At 38.2% G+C, this 13,415-nt stretch overlaps 2 protein-coding genes across 3 annotated transcripts; one reads left to right on the forward strand and one right to left on the reverse strand.

Annotated features, from left to right (window-relative positions):
- Positions 1-1,035: 1,035 nt before the first annotated feature.
- Positions 1,036-6,171, forward strand: LOC132116073 (uncharacterized). Of its 2 annotated transcripts, none has more exons than XM_059524649.1 (7): positions 1,036-1,381; positions 1,612-1,905; positions 1,995-2,033; positions 2,112-2,363; positions 2,884-2,985; positions 3,136-3,372; positions 4,246-6,171. In XM_059524649.1, exons 1-7 carry the CDS (start codon positions 1,348-1,350, stop codon positions 5,592-5,594), a joined length of 2,307 nt encoding a protein of 768 aa, XP_059380632.1. In that variant the 5' UTR covers positions 1,036-1,347; the 3' UTR covers positions 5,595-6,171. The 2 variants fall into 2 exon arrangements, with proteins under 2 accessions (XP_059380632.1, XP_059380633.1); XM_059524650.1 differs by having other exon boundaries at positions 1,068-1,165; positions 1,720-1,905.
- A 278-nt stretch (positions 6,172-6,449) lies between these two features.
- Positions 6,450-12,209, reverse strand: LOC132116092 (spindle and centriole-associated protein 1-like). The gene is made up of 17 exons (XM_059524675.1): positions 11,974-12,209; positions 11,846-11,893; positions 11,615-11,761; positions 10,952-11,054; positions 10,733-10,851; positions 10,579-10,661; positions 10,398-10,504; positions 10,163-10,282; positions 9,566-9,834; positions 9,349-9,480; positions 9,126-9,249; positions 8,892-9,005; positions 8,312-8,658; positions 7,558-7,741; positions 7,388-7,466; positions 7,142-7,205; positions 6,450-7,028 (listed from the first exon to the last, which is right to left on the reverse strand). Exons 1-17 carry the CDS (start codon positions 12,064-12,066, stop codon positions 6,975-6,977), a joined length of 2,187 nt encoding a protein of 728 aa, XP_059380658.1. The 5' UTR covers positions 12,067-12,209; the 3' UTR covers positions 6,450-6,974.
- Positions 12,210-13,415: the final 1,206 nt, after the last annotated feature.

Genomic DNA, 13,415 nt, shown 5'->3' on the forward strand with positions numbered 1-13,415 from the left:
ACCACTTGGAGATATTACATAGGTGATCAGTTAAGTGGCCCTCAGTGTAAGCTGTGGAATATTAAACTGGAAGAGGAAATAGGTGCATACAATCAAAATTCCTTACATTTCTATAGCACATTTACTGGCAGTTTCATTTAAAGTTATTTAAAGTGTTTCAGTAACATTTCTAAGATTTTCATCTAATATTTATATTTATTTCAATTCATTTAAATAATTTTTGATACTTTCAGTTTAGATAATAAAAACACTGATGCAAGTGAATAGCTGCTCACTGAAAAATTGTATTTCAAATATACAATATACACAAATTATTTTCTCTAGCAGTGATATTTTATATTGGTAAACTGCCACGTGTGTTTTACATGCTATACATATAGTTTATTAATCTCACAATAGATTTTAGCCTAAACAATGTTTTGTTTGTTGGTTTATATTATACTTTTTTTATTAGTGTGAAAATTAGCCCTGGTCTCTCCAACATTATGAAGTATGATAAGTGACGGGATGCCATATAGTCTTTATCAGGGTATGTAATAAGTGTAATAAGTCTTATGTAACAAGACTCTTGACTTAATACTTAATAATAAGACTCTTAATAAGACTTTTGACTTAAGACTCTTCTTGTAATAAGACTCTCGACTTAAGGTATGTAATAAGATGAAGAGGGCCATAATTTATACATCTCATGTGACTGCAAAACCTCACACAACATACACAAAAAATATGAATTCAGGTGTTCTGCAGGGCTCTGTGCTCACCTCACAAACAAAGACTCAAAAGACCTCAAAAGCTATCTTCCAGCCTTTGCAAAAGACATTTCGCTTAAGATTTTACCACTATATGAAATAAAGAGTTTATACTAGTTTCATTTTATAACTCACAAAGGTGGCTGGGCACAAGAGGTCACGCCCATATTTTTAAACCACAGTTTTAATCCTGAGAATTTATATTTAATCACATAATCAGACTCTCCTCTCAAACTGAATCTCGTATAACCATGGGAATTGAGGTTTTAGCTTTTATCAATATGAAATTTTGTTGACTCAGACTTGAAGCTTTCACGGGTAGCTCACCACTTCCAGGAAGTGGTACACTGAGGAACTGCTCGAGACGCTTTATTACAAACATTGGCATTTAGCCGATGCACAAAACTCAAGTATAAGTAAGTATATCGTTTTTGACATTAAGTGACTTTGTCATCGTCGATTCGCGCGAGTCTCCGCGCGTCAGGATTTCGATAAAGTGAACTGACATGAATGAATCGCGTGAGATCAAAACTGAAACGTTTGAATGAAGGCGCCATAGTTTGACGATAAGTATGAATTATTTCCATGTAATATTGTGATGGCTTCCTCAACCGAGAGACCCCGCATTTCAGGTAAGCTATCTATCTGTCAGAAAAAGTGCAAAACTGTTACTCAACATTTGCTGTCGAATCATATTTAGACATGTGATTTTATTTTTTAATTTGGATCATATTTTGGTCCATAAACTTAGCCCTAACCTGATTCACTGGAGAACTTATAATTCGAATTGACAGGAAACAGTTTTAAAATCTGAGTGTTACTGGAGTGAAACCTGGCTCATCTTCCCCCACTCTCTCTATAGGAGCAGAGGAGAAGCAGACTGTGAAGGCCCGGCTCCTGTCTTCACAGATGCTTCTGGTGGATGCACTTTATCACTTGAGCCCTCTGCTAGACTGTGTTATATCTGCAGGTCTGCTCTCTAGAGAAAACTGTTATGAAATTGAAGCTGAACGAACGCCACCCAACAAAGTCCGAAAGCTTCTAGAGATTATTGATGCTCAGATGGATGAAAGTGGAGCCTCTAGTTTCATGGAGTGTCTGAGAAAATGCAAGAAACATTACCCACGTCTACGAACCTGGTTAACCTCAGAAGAAGGTATTATATGACTAAAGTTGCATTCTGTCTTAAAACATAAATGCAGTAGCGTGGCGTTAATACTAAAACATTTTGCGCTCTCATACTAGATCACTTCCAACCAACAGGCATTACGCAAGGTCCAACAGGTAATACTGTCTCAGCGTTTTCACGTTTACTTAATGTAATTGTCTGCCAGCCCTCATCCTTGTCCTGTCTCCATGCAGAACGTCAACTACAGGCGCAGTTTAATGTTTTGTGCTCACGCTTGGGCTGTTCTGTACTGCCGGTCTCCTTCGATCTGTTCTCCAGAGCCATTCTGACTCAGCTGGAGCTGGAGAAAATCCAAGCAATACTCATCCCAACACAGCAAGCACAAACCCTGCTGTCCATCTGCCTAAAGAAAGGAGAAAATGCATGCAAGAGCTTTTACACAGCACTAATGAATGAAGACGAGCAGCTAGCTGAGGAACTTAATGGTCAGCTGAACTTTTCTAACTGAAAACCTTGTATACTACTGGTCAAATATTTGGAATAATTAAGATTTTTAAATGTTTTTGAAAGAAGTCTCTTTTGCTCACGACTGCATTTATTTGATTAAAAAATAGCAGTATTATAAAAAATAATATTATGATCTATTATTACAATTTCAAGTAACTGATTCCATTATATTTTTTTAAATGTCATTTTCTGTAAAGGCAAAGCTGAATTTTCAGCTTTTTTTCATTATTTTTCATTACCAATTATTATTATTGGTATAACATTTTTTTAGGATTCTTTGATGTTTAGTGAACAGTAATTAAAATTGGTCAGTTTGGTTAATTTTAATGCCTCTTTCCTTAGTAAAAGTATTAATTTTTCTTTCTTTTTTTTCCTCAAACTTTTTTTATGGTAATCAGTTTCAGCAAAAATATTACCACAGAAAAATAATCATCAGTTAGACCTCTAATATTGTTCCAGCCAGGAATTCAGCTTCTTTACAGTCTTCTCAATTTTCAGTGAACCATTTGGTGGAAGACCTTGATAAAAAGCCTGAAAGCAGCATTGTGCCGATAGCAGTGGAGGAAACCAGAGGTCACTTGATGGCTTTCCCTCTTTCAGGTGATTCCCATTTATTAAACTCATTTTGTTGAAAAATATGAGAGGGACTGTAGAAATATTTATGGCTGGTAAATTAGCTTTTTGTTAATTACTTTTTATTTCCAGAATTCCTAGAACTGATGTTGTCCTTGTTGATCTTGTTGCCATCAGGAGGCCTGCAGCAGGTCATGACTCGACTGGGCTTGACTGTGGGGGATGAGATTAGGTTTAATGTCTGTGAGGTTGGTGTGGCGGTAGGTTTGCCGCGTCGGACTGTCAGAGAGTATTTTCTGGAAGGGGTTGGCATTGAAGACTCGGCCCAGCTGGAGGCTCTAGTGTCCCTGTATATAGAGAAGACAAAGGATGCTGAGAGACTAATGAGCAGAGTGGCAGAACTCAGCCCTCGATGTAAGTGAAGGCCAGTCCATCTCAGTCTTAACCTACGATTCCGTTTAACAAGTTAAATAAAGCAAATATTTATGTAAATAACTATACAATTTTTCAGTTGTAAATAGTTTTTCCAATAGTGCTGAACTGTTGCATTTCTGCTTTAATTAAAATTATTTAATTTAAATGTAACATTTTTAACTGCTTATTAATAGATGATTAAGGTTGGATGAATCAAGTCTTGTGATGTTACCAATAAGTAGAAATATATACTTTATATAAAACAAAATAGACTTTTTACCTTAAAGTATGGAGGCTAGTATGATTTGAAAAAACATTTAATTAATACTTTTATTCAGCAAAAAAGCCTTAAATGAATACATTAATGTCAATAGGTTTCTATTTCAAATAAATGCTGATCTTTAGAATTGTTTTTTCATCATATAATCCTGAAAAACTAATCACAGAAACCGTCCACACAATTGTTTCCAACATTAATAAAAATAAATATTTACTGAGCACCAAATCAGTATATTAGAATGATTGCTGAAGGATCATGTGACACTGAAGCCTGAAGTAATAAATTGCCATCACAGAAGTATATTATATATATATAAAAAAATTATATATATAATGTTAAAGTATTAAGAAGTATTATTATAAAGTATTTATTTAAATTAAATATTTCACAGTATTACAGTTTTTTTTTTACTATATTTTAGATCAAATGCAGCTTGGTGAGTAGAAGCATCTTTCAAAAAACAAAAAAAAATGTATACCAACTCAAGCTTTTGAACAGTACAAAGAAATTGTGATAATTAAGATTTTACATTCACATCTATTCAAGAAAACGATAAGTAGAGCCAATATGATGTTTCTGGTTGTCATCTGTAGGGGTCCAGCTTTCAGAGAGGGGGTGCCTGCTGTTGAGGCTGCTGCAAAAAGCCGAGACTCTTCTCCGCAGTGGTATCCACAGTCACCGGCACGGCTGGGACCACCTTCATGATCAGGACCAATTACGCAGCTGGGACCACCTGTGTCCTGAAGATTGCACAGATCAGCGCACCGTGTGGGCCATCTTCAGCTTTCTGGTGTGGGACTGTATGGCAGAGGTTCTGGAAGAGCCGGAGGCGAAGCCTAGCGGAGGCATACTAGGCATGATCGAGCAGCTGAGTGCCAGCGGCAGAGTGGAGGCTGCTTTGTTGCAGGAAGTGGAGCAGTGCTGGACCGAAGGGGATGCTGAGAGTCTGCTGCAGAGTGTCAGAGTTCTTGCTCAGGTGCTAAGAGACCTTCATCCCCTCCAGGAAGGCCTCCAGCTGTCCTCTTCAGTTGAAGGCTTGTTTTCCTGCAGGCCCAGCAGGCTACACCGGGTCACTTCCTTCCAGGGCGTCTCTGCGCGCGTCATCCGTAGAGCTCTAAGCAGCATGGTTCCATCCTCCTCGGACCAGGACACAACTCTTCTTGCTAGACAGCACATGGAGGCATGCGTTCGTATCGCACGTCTCCTAGATGTCGTGCAGCCCAAACGAACCACCGTTGACTTTTCAAATGCGCCCACTGCTACAGTCATCCAGCATGTGCGGTTTGTCTTATCAAATCCTGCTTTTAACGCTGAAGCCTTTGACGCAGGAGTTCGCCATCGCTTGCTTTCAGTGTTGGAGTTCAATCCTGCACAGCTGGGATTAGGCTCTCTCATGCAGCTCCACCAGGAGACCCTATCCGAATTCCAAACATACTTACAACTCGGCGAGCACCACAACTTCCAGTTTATTCTCGAATCTGTACGGATACTCGGAACGGCAAAGCTGTTTTCTGTCAGCAGGGTTCATGGGCCTGTCGCCATTGACAATGGTGTGGAGGAGGTCATTCGTTTTATCACGTCAGAACCCACTTCATTCCTTGTACGATTGCACTGTCTTTGTTATGAAGAGGGAAGGGGGCGCTACAAGGTATGTGCGCCACGTTGTGCATGTATGTATCTGCTCAAAGCAGAAGGGCTGCGTGACATGCAGTGGTGTGGTGGCAACGTTTTGGCTGAGATAGATGGGAAAGTGTGGGTTAGAGAGGGAGAAAGTGATGGCTGGGATGAGCTACAGACGCTGGCTCAGAGACACTCTGCTCAGCTCAAGGATGAAGGATGCTGCTTCAAGGTCAAGACCTCGGGGTTGGAGTGTGAGGTCAAATTTATATACAGGAGTGGAAAGCTATGGGCTACGCCACATAGGGATTGTGAAGTAGATTAAAGTACAGGTAGTTGACACGATGCTGCAGTGACAAACAGTAGCTGTACAAATTGAAATTGGGCATTGAAATGGAAACACGCCAATTTAACAAAAACTGCCAAATATTGTAAAAAAAAAAAATGTATGCTTGCATGAGGCAATACAAAAAAAAAGTATTTTGTAAAACTGTAATGGAAACAGTTTTTCCGTATTTACAGGTCACCTGGTGTAAAAAAATAAGTCACATATGATCATTCTTTAATGTACTATAATCTCCAAGAAACAGCACAAAAGTGGCCGCTCTCAAGTAAAAGGGGCTTTCCTTGCCATTAATGCATAATAACCCCTTATTTACACTGCAGTACAGCTCAGACACGGCCACCAGAGCTGATCATGGCCACTCTAATGTGAGTCGGTGCTTGTGTTTATACCAGGTGCGCCGCAGCACGCTCTCCACAATGCTTTGCAAAAGATACACGCCTACTTCTCTTTTGATTAAACCTAAGCCTAGTGTAAGGTAGTGTACCTACCTAAACCAGCTAGTGTCACATGCTGTACTTCATTTAAAAGTATTTTAAAGTTTTGTCCCTCAAATTTTTAACATTTATAGATTAACTTTTGTAGCTATTTAGGTGCAAAAACATAAGCAAATTAAAATGTAAATAGCACACTTATCATCTTACAGTATAAAAAGTATTGAGAAAAATCCCTCTCTTTCTCTCTCTATTTAAATACACACACATCAAGTGTGAAAAATCATATTTGTGCAGTATTGTGCTCCGTATACTAAAGCATACTGAGGTTTTATTAATTGCATATCATATCAACTCTTGTTTGGTGATTTACATGGTACTGTGCTATTGAAAAGGCTAGGAATTATTTACAGAACACTTTATTACCATGTCAGTGTTACAAACTGAACATTGTTTGAACATTTATTGTAGTTATGAAATGTTAATTCCAACTGTTTTACATTTTTGGCTGCTTTGCTTTTTCACTTAAAAATCGAAAAACAATGCATATAATAAAAGTTATCAAAAAAAAAAAAACGCAATTAAGCATTTAATTTAACTTTATTGTGGAATTATACATTTCTTAAAAAAATTAAAGAACTGATACGTTAATCAGTTAATCAGTATGCCTACATGCACGCTGACATTTAAAATACTTCATATGAAGATTCAAGTAAATGTCATACAAGGTAAAACTGTGAAGTTATCTATTGTTTATCAGTGTAATCTGGCCATACCAACACCTCCCACATAATTCTCATGGTTTGTTACGCAGACATTACACAGGTAAGCTGCAGTAAGGATGTTTGATCAGACCACACTAGGGACGTCAAATGTATTGTGCATGGAAATATGATGTTATTCATAGACCATATTCCTTGAGCTCAAGTCATTTGACATGAGCTGACAATGCAAACCAGCCTTCTCTTTTCAGCTTGTCCACCTGTCAGAAATAAAATACAAACTATCTGAAGTTTTAGATAATCTAAGTATCAATATTAAGTTTTAGAAACTACGTATGATGTTTATATGTGCAATAAAAATGATATTTCATACTTGATTCTCAAGCCTCGGGATTTCCACACTTTTCAAACTTTGTGGTGAGACTCTTCCAGTTGACCTGAGAAAAAATTAATTAAATAAACATAAAAAATATTACTTAGCTAAATCTAAAATGCAATTTAACACAGATTTGAAAAATGCCTTGTAATTATACTTGCACAGTTGGATTGAAGAGTCAAGTCTAATGAGTTTCTGTTAATATCTTATAAACAAATCTGTTCTTGGCTTTTTATAACTCACCTCCGACTACTTGCACTGGATTGAGGTGAATGGTTTCTCTCAGGAAGTGTCAAAAATTGCTCTGGAGTTAACACTCTAACTGCTTTAAAACATGAACAGTCGCCATATATGAGTTACTCTAATTCTGAAGGATCAGAGAGGATGTAAGCATTATTAAAAGGGACACACACCTGTATGAGTGCTGCTGGAGTGAGGAGGTACAGGGGAAATGGCAGGAGAAACTCTGAGAGAGGCACTCTGTTTCTGTTGTTCAATGAGCTCTAGTAGTCTAGCTCTTGCTTCAGCGCTCTGGCGGTTCAGCTCCTGCAGTTTTTGTTCAATCTCCATCGCTGAGGATCTCTCTACAGAAATAGGCTAAATAAAAAAATATGTAGATGTAAGAAACTGCCACATCCAAACTCAATGTGTACTATGGAAGCCTGTTTCTACCTCAGAGTAAAAAATATGTAATTGTGGTGGAAAACATAAAAAGTCACAGTTGAGAAATATAGTTCTAACTGAGAGATATACGATTATGAGAAACTCACAAGTCTCACAAATGAGACAAGCTACGGTTACATGTTTGTGGTGAGTATAATTAAAAATAATAATCAACACGCGATATTAACCAGAAGACCACCAAATCAGCATACAAAAATGACTTCTGATGGATCACGTGAGACTGAAGACTGAAGTAATGGCAGCTGAATTTTCTTCACAGGAATAAACAACACTTTCAAATATATTAAAATAGAAAAGAGCAGTTTCAAATTGAAAATAATGTGGTTTTTACTATTTTTGATCAAATAAATGCAGCCTTGAGCATTACAGATGAGTCTTTTAAAAAACATAAAGGCATGACTATAGAAAATAAAATATTGAACATTGAAAAGCAGTTGTGAGGAACAGCAGACTACTTTACCCCACTCCCCAGTATGAACTAACCTGCTGTGTGTGCGGTGGCTCAGTAGCGGGCGACACTTGTCTAACTACAGAACTGGCTGTGGAAGGCCGGTCTGCACTCGGCTCCCTCGACACTGAAGCTCCAGCTGGAGATGGACGGTGCTGCCCCAACTGAGCCCGGATAGCTGCGTTCTGACGTGTCAGTTCGGCAATCTCCCCTAACATGGCATCTTGAGAGAGATCGTCCAGCAGAGGAGTGGGCCGTGGTAGGCTAGCGAAGGAGGAAGGAGAGATGGAGATGTCAAAGTCCTCCAGTGAACCCTGACTTCCCCTTTCTGCACAGGAGCCACTGTAGTGCAGCGGGGGTGCGTTTGAATGTGCACGACATGCTGGGAGAAGTAACAAAATACTGTTGAGTCATACATGCATTGATGATTCAATTAGATTTGGCAAGCTTTCAAAAGAGAGAAAAGAAGTGACTTCCTAAGAAGTTTATCATCCTCCAAAATGTTGCATCTGGATTATAAAAAGAACAGTAGTGATGCTTGTCTTAGTGTTTAGCTCTCAACACTACTAGGTGTAAGGTGACAGAATGAGGGATCTTTCTACACTTCAGACTGACCTGCGGGAGGCAGACCATCTCTTTGACGAGGAGGAGAGAGCAGCACGGCTGCAGACACAAAGTCTTGTTTCTGTTGATCCTTTTTAGTCCAGCCAGACTCCAGATTTCTGCTTTCTACAGAACACAACACAATCTTTTTAATCACTGTGCTGCTACAGGTTTAAATACATACCCAAGATAACCAATACTGATCACATTACATACAACTCATTTACAACTGTTTGTGGTAGTTACTTAGAGCTGCATTATCTGTGATTTCCTCTGTTTTGTGTGGTTCTGCAGATTCTGGTCTTTCCACCACCAGGGCTACAGCATCTAGACGCTGCTCTAGGTCAGATATCTGCTGCTGAAGCCTTTCCTGCATCAAAACAAAAATGAACACCATCAAAAAGAACATATGATTGGACACACTTCTAAATAACATCTGGATAATGTTTCTGAAGGCTAAATAGTTCACCTGCAGGTTGGCGCTCTCTTCCCTCAGTGTCAGTGACTCTACAGTCAGGGCGTCAATCAAAGCTCTCTGCTCCTTCACCTCCTTCTCTAGTCGTCTTCTCTCCTGTGCCTCCCTCAGAGCCTCCTCTTCTTTCTGTGCAAGTGATGTAAGTGAGGAAGTGACTCATTTGACCAATTTTTGTTAAAGAATCATTTGGATTTCACTTATTTGCCCTCACTTTTCTAATATGACTGGCTAGACGTCCAAGTGTTGCCACTAGAGCCACAGAGAAGCCGGTGAGGCCTGGTCTCTGTTGCTGAGGTCTAGCGTCTGGTGAAGGATTCTGGTGGTCTAGAGAGTCCAGCTCAGTGTCCACTTGCTCAAGCATGCCCTGCAGAAGCTCCAGACTGGACTGGTTTCCTGTCATAGAGTTTAACCCTGAGCCGTTAAGGCCAGAGGTATGTCCGGAGCGCCCCCTACTGGCTTGAACTGAGCTTCTCCTAAAACCTGAGAAAAAAGAAAAAACAGGTATTACTATTTATTCAAAGTAATTTATGCCTAAATACACACACACACAATAAAATAATTTATAATAAAAAAAGTGAAATCAGCTGCATTAATATTTTTAATGTTTATTTACAGATTTATATAAAATCTATATATTATTATATTAAGTCTGTAAAGCTCACCAATCCTGATTTGATCAAAAAAACTGTTAAAAAAGATAATGCTGTGAGCTATTATTACAAAATAGAATAAAACTAAAAAATTAAAATAAGTATTATTACGTTATGGTATAAAATACTAAAATCAGTTTCTGATAACCGTGTTCAACCTGGCTGAGAGGAAGCAGGCTCTGGGTTCAGAACCTGGTTGACTAGTGAGGAAGATTGGTTTACATCAGGATAATTCTGTCTGGAATTTAAACGCTGTACAGCCACCGTGGCGTTGAGGGCTGGGCAAAAGAAGCATAGATATTGAGAGGAGAAAGAAAGAAAGACAAAAAAGGTTTAACAGATTAATCTTGACATTAACCTGCAATGACATAAAGAAGCTCATGCCTTCACTACCTGCCCGATCTTCTCTGATCCTAGTATTACAAGGTGTCTTGGGTAGCTCTTGCTCCGGATGATCTGAGGTCCATGGAAAGGACTTTGACCTACATTTATTTCTTTTTCTGAAAACAAGCATTTAAAAAATGACTTTCTAAAGACAACTGAAATGCATTAGAAGTTGAAGATAAATGAACACCTGTGCATCACAGAGCTCAGGTGCACCAGGGCACCCTGGACTTCATCATGTTCCTCTTCATACTCCTCCAACTCATTCAGGGCCTGCAAAAGACTTTATTATTCTAGGTTTTATTACAGAGTAAAAGATGTAGGTGATGCTTGTGTGCGAGTACCTGCTGATCCATCATAGTCTGGCTGAGCAATGACAGCTGGGTTGGAGGATCAGGTTTTTGAAGGACAGGAAGCTCAGAGTCAGAATCACAGTCAGGTGCCACAGTAATGGTGGGGAATCCTAAAAAACACTCGTTTATGAGCTGTCATAAGTACATTTACATAATACTTGCTTGACCAGATAATAGCATATTATTTTATACTGCACAAGAATCAAATACCTGTGCGTCGTCGGGGTGCATCACCAAACAGGTCTTTCACCTCAGCCAAAGCTCTGTCAGACCGTGCAATGACATCCTGCAACTGACACTGATCTGAAAACAACTAAAAAAAAAAAAGATTCTCATAGCCTTTTTGTTATCTGATCTGATTTGATATCTAACAAAATGAGCTTTTTAAACTCTGAAACATAAAATAATAGTTAGACAAAAAGGATTTATTTTTATATAGAACAGTTTTAATTAATCTAAACTTTTTGTTGAGTATCATATTTGATACACAAGGCTTTATGGCTCTATAGTATGATAAAGTGGAACTCACACGTTACGATGAGAAAACACCTTAATTTTATTCAGTGGTCAAAACAGAGTTTGCAAATATGTTATTTGGTGCAGTTTCTGAAATTTATCAATGAGATCTTTCAAACTAAAGTATTAAAGGTCTTTAATACTATAATACATTTTACTTGCTAAAAAGTCTAAACCATATGACAGGTTTATTTTTTTCTTTAGCTTTTGAAGCTTTTAACTTTACTAATTCAAAGAAATTAAGAATCGGTGTATCAAATATGATACAGTAGGCTTTAGGGTTAAAACTTATTACATTCTTCCCAGATGAAGTTTTTACAAGCTTAATTTAGTGAGCTGTCTGTAATTCATTCGCACTTCTCTGATGATTTTGAGTCGGGCTCTATCAAGTCCTGGAGGACTGGGGGGCTGGTTTTTCCTCCGTCTGCGTGTTAGAGCCTTTTCTTTTAATTCCCACTGCGCCACGACCCTGTTCTGAGATCTGTGCATCTCATGACGTCGAGCCTGAGAAATCAATGCATGGAGAAAAATATATAATCACAAAATCCTTAAGAAAACAGCTTACATCTTTCATAGTAAACTCCTTACCAGTTCCTCCGGTGTGGCTTTATGCACTGAAAGATCATGAACGGTGCTCTAACATAAAGGAAAATATTAATAAGGCATCCCCTCCAGAAAAATTATTTAAAGTAATTGGTTGCATGACGGGTTCTCACCACCCATTCTTTCTTTGGTGCAGACACTTTCCTGCTTCGCACTGGTCTTTTACCCGCTCCATAGAAAGGACGGTTCGTCCGCATTAAAGACATCTCACTGTTAACAGACACAGGTGTCACCTAGAAACAAACAATACACTGCTGGACAAAACATACGCCGTGACGATAAAGTTTGCACTTGAACAGGACGAGTTTTCTGTATGTGCAGAACAGAAAGCATTTTGACAGTCATTTTTAATTAACGTATCGTTTCGACTTGTATCTTTTAATTTATTTAACGTTAACGTTATGTGCTCAAATTCAAACACATCCTTGCTAACTAATCATGTTATGCACAATGACCGACAGTTTGGCTTAGTACTGACACAAAGATATACGTATTTTTCCTAAAACTGACAGAAGAACAACGGACTAAGATTTTACCGTTTGTTTTTGTTGGAGTTGTAGTAACAGGAAGCGTTGATCCGGACAAATTTAAAAGCACCGCTACAATGCGTTCCAAAATAAAAGTCCAAGTGTTCTGTGACTAAAAAACATAATCATTTTCCAGTGTAATAACCCTCAAGATAGGAATGACTTAAAATGCTATAGATACTAAATATAAATAAAATAAACATTTTCTTTGTTAGGTATGCTTTTAGTTTTATTACTTGTTTCACAAAGAAACCCAAAATATTTTGTTTATATCCACCAGAGTGCGCTGTCTACTTACAGTTACGTTGTGGAACAACAGAGTGGTTTGTCATAGTTCGGCATGATTGTCTTTTGACTAGATTTGTCTCGGAGAGAAAAGGTCTTCGTGTACAAACAGAAATAAAAAATATATTACGCAACACTGATACGCGCAAAAATCGTTTCTTTTTAGTGACTTAAAACATTACTGTAGTGAAGAGCATGCCATATATATTATTAAATATGGTACTGATAGACAAGTAGCATCATTTTTATTTATTTATTTTACATTTTACATGCAACCTGTTGTTCATTGCATACATTAATACACACATACATATATGTAAGAATATATAATGAACTTAGTGTTATGTGTTAATATGTTAAAATAAATTTGTCCGCTTACCGTTGACAGTATTCCTGTTATACCTTTTAAATGATTATTTTATGGTTTGAATGTAACGTTTTCATTGTATATTATCTATCCAATAATTATGCATCTTAATACATCAATAAAAAAAACTATTCGCATTCACTGTTTTCTGTACGTATTCACACAAGCGATCTCTTAGTCCTCCTAATGGGCTCTAATGGATGTGAGCCATCGGCAAGCTAAATGCATCACAATACAGCGTTTCCGTCCCTTTTGTGCTCAGGGAGATCCCCACGGACACTGCTGAACACCCATCGCACAGAAGCCGCTCCTGAAACGCCCAGGGGCCCCGTCAACATACAATGACACTTGTTTGCACTGTGCAATTGGCCGAGAA

Source organism: Carassius carassius, chromosome 35 (assembly GCF_963082965.1).
Source record: "Carassius carassius chromosome 35, fCarCar2.1, whole genome shotgun sequence".
Lineage (NCBI taxonomy): Eukaryota > Metazoa > Chordata > Actinopteri > Cypriniformes > Cyprinidae > Carassius > Carassius carassius.